Genomic DNA, 10680 nt, shown 5'->3' with positions numbered 1-10680 from the left:
ACCTGGTGTACTCCACTGGGCTGCATGGACAGGCCTCTACCTGCAGCCATTCCCTCTTTGACCATTAATGCCATCAGTGCCATTAAAACCGCTGTAGGTGTGTGTTTCAGCAGAAATGTAATGAGCAGTGTTTAACATGCATGAGTGGGAGACCCCTCACCCACTTCTATGAAGTTTGGTATTTTAAAGGAAACAGCACAACCACATTTTCACACCTAGATCATCAGTGCATCACATTCTCTCTCTCTTTTGCGTGTTTCTGTCTCTGCCTGCGATATAAATAAAAGTCAAACAGTTTGAGGGAACATCAGAGCAAGAGTCAGACAGCCAGTCAGACAGGTCTTTGGTCGACCTCTCTCCTTTGGCAGAGCTCCTACAGGGATTGAAACCCAGCATCTACACGTGGCCCGGACAGGGTTAGGATTCACACTGGTGACCCGTGGACAGTTCAGCAGCAGTTTGTGATACGATGGTTGCAACAGTGAGGGCAGCGGTCTGCCTGTGTCTTTGGCTGTTAGTGTGTCAGGTCAGAGGCTCATACATCCCACAGAGGATGAACAAGACCATCCAGAACCTTCTAAAGCACTATGTGAGTACCACTGCTCTGATACTATTGTGTGTAACAAAACAACTTGTTTGGTTAATTGTACTAATGCTGCTGGTGGTATAGCACAAGAATGTATAGAACTAGTACTACAAGTACTGAGACAAGCTGCATGTTTCCTCCTTGGGTTTTTTCTGCTGTACTCACCACAATACACACACACACACACACAGACACACACTCCCACCCACCTACCCACCCACCCACACACAAACTGTGTCATTTAGCATGACTTGTGTGTGTGTTTTTCCCATGTACTTTCTTCTTCTTCTTCTTTTTTTAAACATGTGTCTGAACCAAAGCTTAAGTTCCAGTCAACCGTTCTTTCTGTTAAACCTTGTTACTGTAGTTATCATCCTTATAGTAGTTCTAGCAAAGACAGGATCCTCATTGGTGCCCTGGTGCATTCAAGGACAACCCAGCTTTTCTGGTTTTAGAGTTACAGCCTTCATAAGGTGTATACAAGATATTTTTCCACAGTCTCTGATTAAAGTGTGTCTTTTCTGATTATATAATAACATAGCTCATCAGTAACAGATGATGTGCAAATATCACATGTCAAAGTGTATTTGAACACACCACGGACAGTTTACAAACAGTTGTGAACTATAAATACAAGAAGCTGCAAATTGATACTATCATTTACCCAACATTTTAATGATTGATTTGATGATTTGTGTTTTATTTTATTCTTGTCTTTGATTTTTATTTAACAAAACTAATTCATGCTTCTCAGTAAGTTGTTCAAGTCTCAAAATATTGCACTGTCCTTGAATGCATCACTCAGGACACGTCTTACTCATACTGTTCATTGAAGTTTTCATTGGTTGCATATAATGGACTAAATTATGAGATAATACTAATCTAATACTTTAAGAGGGCACTTGATCTATTTATTAAATAAGCTTCTTTCTCTTTGCAGAAAATTTCAGATGACCAAAGGTATGATGGGAAACCTGTCTTCTCCAAAAAACTACCTATTAATAAAACTGAGGTAAGTTAAAGCATTCGATAACCTAAGCAGTCTGAAAATACAGATAGCTTATGCATGAACACTTATTAATTTCATACGGTGAATATGCATTATGTTTATATATGTATAAACCATTGCACACATTGGCCAAACATTAAAGTATCAACAGAGGAAACCTGAGCCTTGCTTTCCAAAGGGTTGTCAGATCAAAGTGCATGTTTCGGTAAACTGAACAAATCCTGCACCTATTGATGAACTTTTTTCAGTGAATGACTCCAACTAAAACTGCTGATTGTGAACTTTATGTTTTTGCTTTCATCAAAAAAGAAACCAAAAAAATATAACTTATTATATCAAACTGCTGAAATGTTGAATAGTGCATGTTTCTGTACAAAACCAGTTAAGTTGTTTCCTGTAATCGAAGTTTTTATGCCTCTCTATGATAAATGACATAAATGACATATACTTAATCTCCGTAGTTTATATAAAGGTGTTTGTGATATCCATCTTCTGTTCCCAGTTGCAAACGAAATCCAAAACTACTTCTTTAGGATTTGGCTATGCTTATTGCATCACAGCCTGGGAGATTTAATTCAGGGCAAAAAACATTCAGCATAACACAGTCTGGCACATGCAGGTGCTCTGTGGTGATTCAGGACAGTTTAATGTTTGTCAAGAGGGTAGTAAGGCTGGTTGCTCTTGGATGTTTTACTTTATTGTCTGCTTATTGCTGAGTCAGCAGTCGACTGGTGATTTCCTTCACAGTTCATTCTGATAGTTGATCAATCTGGAGTGTGTGTTGAGGTTTAGGGCTTTTTTGGCCTGCTGGCTCTGCAACGTTCTACCTTTCTGAATCACACTCCAGATCTAAACTTTCACTTTTCAACAACAATGAAACAAAACATTTTATGGATGACTTCAATTGTTGACCCACAATACAACTGAAGACCAGATTATAAATATATGTTTTTAGCATTATTATATGTTATCTATTCAGTTTAGAGAAGAATAAAGACACATTTATGTTCTTTGACTAGCTGATTTGACCGTTTTTTGATCAGTCTATGGAGTTTATCATCAACCAGCTGATATTTTGTCCCTAATGTAGCTTCATCTGGTTGGATGTCTGACATGACATTTAATTTTATGTTGACTTAAAGGCATTTTGAAAAATATTTCAGAGCTCATTTTTTTTCTTTTTTTTTCTTTATTAAGGAATTTTTTACTCATTGTAACTGAGAGTGGGATTTAGTATGATGTTAAAGGGCACCCACTACACACACATTTGGGTTTTCCCATTCAGTTTTTCCTTTACCACATACACACAAGTGTTGCATTTCTTACTGAATTTATCCCCCTGGGCCTCATCTGACGTCAAACATTGTTATAGCTATTCAGTTTTAAGAGATTTTGAGCCACAAAACACCACCTTTTTATGTATTTAACTTTAAAATACTCTCTTTAAAGCCATTTGACTGGAACATTCATCAACTCTAACACAGTTCACTCTTAGGACAGACTGAATTTTGGATGTCATTGTTTTTTTTTCATTGTTCCCTTAGTTTTATTAAGGTCTTCATTCACTCGTGGTTTGAACATGTTAATAAAGCTGGACTGGTATTTCCCTTTGAGTCCTACTCTAGTCTTAATTTAACTTGTGTGTGGAAAACCACAAAGCTCTCTCCATTGGTTAGAGGTTTTAAAATATTGATACCAGAGAACTGTAGTTTATCTTTATTTAAAAGAATATTTATACAATTAAGAAATAATACATATTCAGATTTATTTCTTGATTTGATTTCAGTTCAGTTTAAGAAATATCAGGTTGATGAGACTTGAACCTTCCTGTAAATTGTGGAAAATGTGATGTGGAATTCTGGATTAGTAATTCATTCATTTATGTTTTTGTGTTTCAGACAAAGATGGTGTACATAGGTGGTGTTTTGGAGAAGTATGAAGAGCTGATTGGACATATGTTGAGTGAGCTGCCCACCCCAAGACCCCAGACCGCCACGGACCAGCAGCACCTCACCTCGGCTTTCACACCTGGTGTCGGAACCAACACTGAGGCAGGAGTAGGGGATAATGTGAGGGTGGAGCTGAAATACCTCCTGAGTAAAATCAAGGAGCTTAAGAGACACCATTACGAGGAGGAAGGAAAAGTCGCCAAGGAGCTGTTTTCTCTGAAAAAAATCCAGGTACACAGACAGCAATCCAACATTGTGAATGAGAAGAACTGGTGATTTTTAAGACAGGATTATGGAGGGTGTTAGCAACATTCTTCAGATGTAAACCCTCCATAACAGAGGTTTGTGCAGGGTTAAAAGTATAGTATAGATTTATGTAGAAATTATGTGTTTTACTTGGAAGGACTGTGAAAGATGTTTAGTTTTCTAAAGGGTAAAAGGAAAGACAATATAAGAATTATACTGTGCTATACTGTGCTGTGCTGGTGGACTTCTCTGACACATAAAGAAAGACTTTTGGAAGGTTCACAAGGGGTTTTAGGTTGTATTAAAGTACACCAACTTGAAAGCTTAAAGTGGTTCATAGAAGGCTTAGAGGGCTCAGGTGATTTATGCAAGTCTTGTTAAAGTTTGATGAATTCCAAAGAATAAAGGTTCTTGTGTACTGGCAGGGCTAATGTGGTTCTCTAAACAGGTCTTACACAAAGCGCATTTTAGATTTAGGGTTTATTAATGTCAGGCTGCTGTATGCTTTACTAAGGGAACTCCTCATTCCTCATATAGAAAGTTAAAGGTTTAATGAATGTTTCTCTCTCCCTCCTCCAGATGAATGACATTGTAACCCAGAGCAAAGCTCTGGGGAACCTGCAGTGGTGGTACGACGAGGCCAGCACTTTGAAAAAACAGCAGCAGATACAGAGGCAGCGGCGGCGACGGAGGCGGCAAGCAAGGAGGGTTAAAACCCATCCAAGAGCCTGAGATGCAGAAAACGACCCAAGTGAACAGGCAAAAACAACAAACACAAAATGATAAAATATTTAAAGTGAAATTGTAATTTAACTGAAAAAATAATTTTATGGAGAAGTAATTCAACATGATAAAATATTCAGATTGAAACCAAACTACCGACTTACATTTTTCAGTTTTAAGAGACATTGAAAGAGAATATTTAAGATAAGATATATTTATATTTAGACACATATTTATAATAAAACAACAAGCCAGCAGCCAAAGCCAAATGGTAGTATTTTTGTATAAAGTCTAGATTTTTATTTTTTAAAAGATGTTTAATACTTGAAACAGGCCCTATCTACTGATACTAGGAGACATCTATCACTGCAGAGGAAGAATTGAAAACTAATGACATAAAACATTGAGTTTCACTTACTTTACTTTTATTTACATGTTTTATATATGTACTTTACATCTTAAGTTATGGCAGAAAATGTGTTTTTTGATGCCACTGTGACCTTGACCTTAGACCTCTTAAGTCACTCAGTTCCTCCTTTAGTCCAAGTGCATGTTTTTGCCTAATTTAATGACATCAAGCCATTTCTGAAAAATCATATTTTAATCGAGGATCATCTAAAAAGCACATTTTTTTTCCACATGTGAAATGTAATACTTACTGTAATACTAAATGAAACCTGGATGTTCTACCTATAACATGTGAAATGTGGTAAAATATCAAAAACTCCCATGTTTATTTTTAATGCAAAGGTATAACACAGGAAATCCCTAAACATGACACATGCTGGTCTGGAAAATTTCTACATGGGATATGGTTTCCAACATGAGATCAATGTGTTATACATGTGACAACTTCACATGCAGAATGATTCCTCTTGTCATCGTTCATCCATGAAATCTGCAAATCTCTGTGTTTGTCTTAAGCTGTTGTTCAGCCAAAGTGCAACTTGTTCACTTATCAAGGAACTCCACCATTGTCACCATTCAGTGTGTCTACTATATGAACTTTTGATGAGGATGATGATACTTACAGTGCAAAGTACACCAATTTAATACTGCCATGCTAAGATGTACTACAAGACATTCAGATCCAGTACTGAAGTACTTCACTCTAGACTCTACTACTGCAGTAGAAGGGCTGTTAAATATAGATTTTACTGACATATTTGTAATGTTATGTATTTATTTTGTGTTATTTAAAGTGTTTTAATTTAATTTTAATTTTATTTTGAGGAGGATGGTTGATTATTTATTATGTATTTATTGATTGGCACTTGCAACTGAATAAAACAATGCAATTAACTGTGTTTTCTGTTTATTACTGTGGATTTACAACTTTAGAAACCCCATGTTACTGATTTGTTCTAGCTTTTTAAGTTTTCTCATGTAGGGTTGAGGTTAGATTCCAGATTTCAGACACATTCACTTCACTGGATGACAAAGTGGTATACATTTCAGTGTCATCAACATATTAGTAAAGCAAATAACTAAATGACCTGTCACTGCTCAGGAATAGTGGATTTAGTTGTTTTGTTGGATTTCACCTGAATATATAAAGCTACACAATGTAACATTTTTGCATTGCAATATCAAAAAAACCTAGGTCTATTTTATATATTATGTTAGGTTTTATTTTGCCACCTGTCAAAAGGATCACATTCCCTTTAGTTGCAGCTACATCATCAAAGTAAAATAACATAATGTGAATATACACACTAAACATAATATAAATGAATCTTCAATATATTACTCAGTCTGTAAATAGCATTTCATGACATTAAAAGAACGTCCATCAGTCCATGTTATTTTTTTAGTTCTTTAGTTCTTTAGCTTCAATTGAGAAACCCCCTGATGGCAGACATTACACTTTGTACATTTAATATAAAGCAGATCCTGGCCATGACCTGCACTATCTGAGGTGATCATTACAGTGGTGTCATCTCCCTTTTTTTTTTTTTTTTTTTATCATTTTAAAAGCAAAAACAAAGTGTTCACCCTAAAAATTTAGAGGTTGAATGTGCTTTTTACTGATGTTGCAGGTCATTCCCCTACATAACAGAAGTTTGTTCATGTCAACATGTTTTTTGTCATGCCAGCCCCAAAAAGGCATTAGGAGCTTTTTCATGATGGCACTTAATGCTGGCATCTGGTAACTCTGACCTGCAAAACAGCAGCAAAATTATAGAAGTATAATAGACTGACGAAGACACAGACTCACCATCTTCAGGGTTTCAGGTGAGGTTTTAACTATGAATCAGAGAATTATAGACAGACATCTTTGTTTTCAGTGTTCATCTATGTAACCTCTGAAAGTCAAAGTAACAACCAAGAGGCAAGGACCTCAACTACTTCCCTCTTAGAAGGATCTTAAAGTGTAGTACTACTGACACCCGTTGGGATTAACTCAAAAAGCCCTTGCCTTCTCTCTAAAAATATATAATTTGTTACATTCATTCATTTTATGTGGAAAAAAAATATCTTTTCCAGACTGTAGTTGTAGTTAATAGGTTACACTCACTAAACAATAATATGATGCTTGATGAAGTTGACCATTTTACAGTAAGTAAGTGTTTAGTTCATCCATGACCCCTCGAAGATGACTCTTCTCCTCACACTCCTGCAGCCCTGACCCTTTTGTCCAAATATGGTCATTTCCAGCTCCAGAAAGTCAACATCGGGATGGCCAAGTCACAAACTACCAGCTCTAAATAACCACTCAAAAAGAAATGAAAAAGAAGTCATGGTTCCTTCATCCAATAATTCCGTGAAACAAGAAGTCAGAACAACTTTGTTTGATAAGATCCTTCACTCCACTAAAATCTACCTTCAAAAATTCCTGGGTCTCTATGAACCAATTAGAGGTCTATGTAGTTTATTAATTAACCCTTTCATGCATAGCAGTCACTACAGTGGACAGTTAATCTACAGCTGTTCTCTTGTATATTCATGGGTTTTGTTGTTTTAGTTCCATATCAGCCAACACAGTGGACGCTTATGCATCATCTCATACATTGCAATTCATGCCATTACTGTAACTTTGGTGTTCTTGATAAACCTGATCTGCACTAACATGTTTGAGTGTAAATCAATTGCTAGTTGTTATTAGACTGTAATTAACAGTTTTCTTGAACAAAAAGCATTTTTTTTTGCATATTATCTCCATGAAGTTAGTAATAACTAGTATTAGAGTATGATCAGATGTGAGAAAACATCAGAGTCGCTACATTTAAAAAAAAAAATCTTTCATAGTTTTCACACAGTATATCACTTTCTGATATTGCATTTTAAATATTTGTTTCTTTGCTTCAAAAATTAAATGCATGGTGTCTTGTTAAGTGGACATTTTTGTAACTCCATTAAAAATAGGTTCATTAAAAATGTTCAATTACATTGTTTTTTTTCATGCCTAAAGAGGAATAAAAACACTTAGGAAAAAATTCTTGACTAAGGTCCTCATAATTCATGCATCAAAGGATTAATGAATAATTTTATTACACATAGGAAACTGAAAAATCAAGTAACGATATCATAGGACAGGTTGAGGCTGCAGGAGATGGATCTTCAGAGCTTCCGGTGAGCTGTAAATGATACTGTGACTAAGCATATGCTTTTATGGACTCACTGTAAATTACCGACAGGCGTACTATATAATGTGACCAGTCTGCATTGTTTGTACTTTGCACTTCACTCTGCTGTTTTGCACTGTACTTCAGCGTCTACTGTGTATAGGTTAGGTTAGGTTGTAAATATGTGACATTATTTTATGTAGGTATTTTAAAGTTAAATTTTAGATGTATATTTTACTTATTTTTTTTTAGATTAGCCTTAGTTCTAGTCGATTTTAATGTATTCATGTATTTATTAGTTATTTATTCTATTAATATGGCTGATACAGGTCCTCAGTAACTAGTTTCGTTCTTTCTTTGTGATGGAATGACAAATAAACTCCTCTGAATCTTTGAAATAAAGCTACAAAATTGCTGTGTTCATGCATAATGAAACTAAAGTAAGTACTTGAACTCGTAATGGGACATTATTAGAAACAATAAACACTAAACTGCCCAAACTGAAGAAAACGGTAATATTTTTAAGCATATTGTCTGACTGGAGCTCAGCACCTGCGATACAAACAGACTGAGGGGTCGCGCTGCTACTTCAGACCCCCACTCTCCTCCTACAGCCCACAGCCGTGATATCACTTCCTGTTACATCACTTCTGGTAAATGACAAGTGGCCTTCTTTTACAGTAACTGGAGCCCTTACCCATAATGCACCCTGACTGCTCTGTGTGTGTGTGTGTGTGTGTGTGTGTGTGTGTGTGTGTGTGTGTGTGTGTGTGTGTGTGTGTGTAGCTGTGACTTCTAAGAACCCGCTCTGTGCTTCCCCACGGCGGCAAGAGATGCAACGCTTTGCATTTGTGTTTTTATATGTGGTCAGTAAACATTTGAGGGGACTTCACAATATGCAGCTACACCTTGCAACAGACAGATTAATTAATATCTTTAAATTAAGCATTTATCAATTAAAGTCATCTGATGTGAGTTGGTATTTTCAGCAGCGGGGTGGGAATCACACATTTTCATACAGACGTTGAGTCAAACCAAAATAATCTGCTACGTTCACAGAATGATGAAGCAAAACCTGTAATCTTTCCTTGAGTTTCTATTATGTCAAACAAAGCCATGTGTATCTTACTTTATAGAGACTTAAAAAATACTGAAAGCGGGACTCTTTTAGAATAATTCATTTAGTATTTGTTAACAGTAGCATTCAGGCTGGAAACAAACAAACCGCGCTCATACATTTGAGGCCTAGTAGTTATGTCAAACATAGGGCACGTGGTGTGTTTCTAAACTGTGATGGATGTTGACAACAAATTTTGCAAGATGATCAGGATTTATGTATGATGTTTGGATGATCATGTTACTTGTCTGCAAAATAAACTGTTCCTGCTAATGTGAAATTTGTGCTGGATTTGCTGATGTTAGCCATCTCCATTTGTGAACAAACGACCTTCTGTGTTTCCTACATCAATGACAACAGCCCACACTGGTTTCTATGTTTGCAGAGGAGACATTTTCATTACTGCTCTGCTCCTCTGCAGCTAAGACACAAACCACTGTTGGCTTAAATAATGCTAACAAACAGCTTACAACACTAAACCGTCTCCAGCGTTAACTCCCTGTAAACAGACGCAAACAAATCTCACATATTGAGGTTTTAATATGAGCTGTTAACAAGATGTGTGCACGACTGCTGAGAGGAGCACAGATGAAATGTGATAAAAGCTTTGATTCATCATAAACTAAAAATACCCTCTGAAAGTAAAGGTGGTGTGACGGATAAATTGCAATTACAAATTAGATGAGATAAATGACATGCTGGCCGATGAGTGGTTAATCCTCAATATTATTTGAATATACCCAAAGTTACAACTGAATTAGGGAAGTAATCTTTTAGCTTTGCTGCCCCCGCTGCCTGGAATACACTTCAAGTGGAGCTGAAAATGCCACAACTCATATTATTTCAAGCTTTTTGCTCCGTCTTACACACAAGACAGCTAGAGTCAAACTGTCTAACTTTTCTGTTAATACAATATTATTACTGTTTGTTTTAATTTATTGTTACTACCTGTCTATAAAACCTGTTTTCTTTCATGGCGTGTGCTGCTGACCTCTTGGCTAGGTCACCCTTCTAAAAGAGATCTTGATCACAATGGGATTCTATCTGGTTAAATAAAGGTCTAAAAAATAAATAAAACTTAAAACTATTTTTGTGGTGACCTCCAAATGATTTTATCTACATTTAACTTTTCTTAACTAATGTATCACAATTTATCATAATATTAACCTCTGAATTGTTTTTATGTATATTCAAGGGAAACTGAAAAACTGAATAAAGGTGACTTTTTCAGTAAAATATATCATCAACACAGTCTAAAAACAAGTATCTACGTCAACTGTCACTTGTCAAACTACTGGTGAATCAGTGATTCAGATTAACTGCATGTTCACTATTGAGCCTCTGAGCGTCCAAATGGGTCATATCTGATGCCGCTGAAAACCTGAGAAACTGCATTTTACCGGAATTATTTCACTGTATTAATGGGATCAGTGGCTAAAAAGTTATAAATATTTTTAGTCAGTAGATGCTGTTGGGAATCAGCA

At 36.1% G+C, this 10680-nt stretch overlaps 1 protein-coding gene across 1 annotated transcript; it reads left to right on the top strand.

The window, feature by feature from the left end:
- The first annotated feature begins 331 nt into the window (after positions 1–331).
- LOC115429189 (interferon gamma-like) lies at positions 332–5780 on the top strand. The gene is made up of 4 exons (XM_030148454.1): positions 332–589; positions 1527–1598; positions 3494–3775; positions 4370–5780. Exons 1-4 carry the CDS (start codon positions 470–472, stop codon positions 4520–4522), a joined length of 627 nt encoding a protein of 208 aa, XP_030004314.1. The 5' UTR covers positions 332–469; the 3' UTR covers positions 4523–5780.
- The last annotated feature ends 4900 nt before the right edge of the window (positions 5781–10680 follow it).

Source organism: Sphaeramia orbicularis, chromosome 12 (genome assembly GCF_902148855.1).
Source record: "Sphaeramia orbicularis chromosome 12, fSphaOr1.1, whole genome shotgun sequence".
Lineage (NCBI taxonomy): Eukaryota > Metazoa > Chordata > Actinopteri > Kurtiformes > Apogonidae > Sphaeramia > Sphaeramia orbicularis.
The sequence above is the reverse complement of the archived record's forward strand: the minus strand, read 5'-3'. Positions and strand labels throughout refer to the sequence as shown.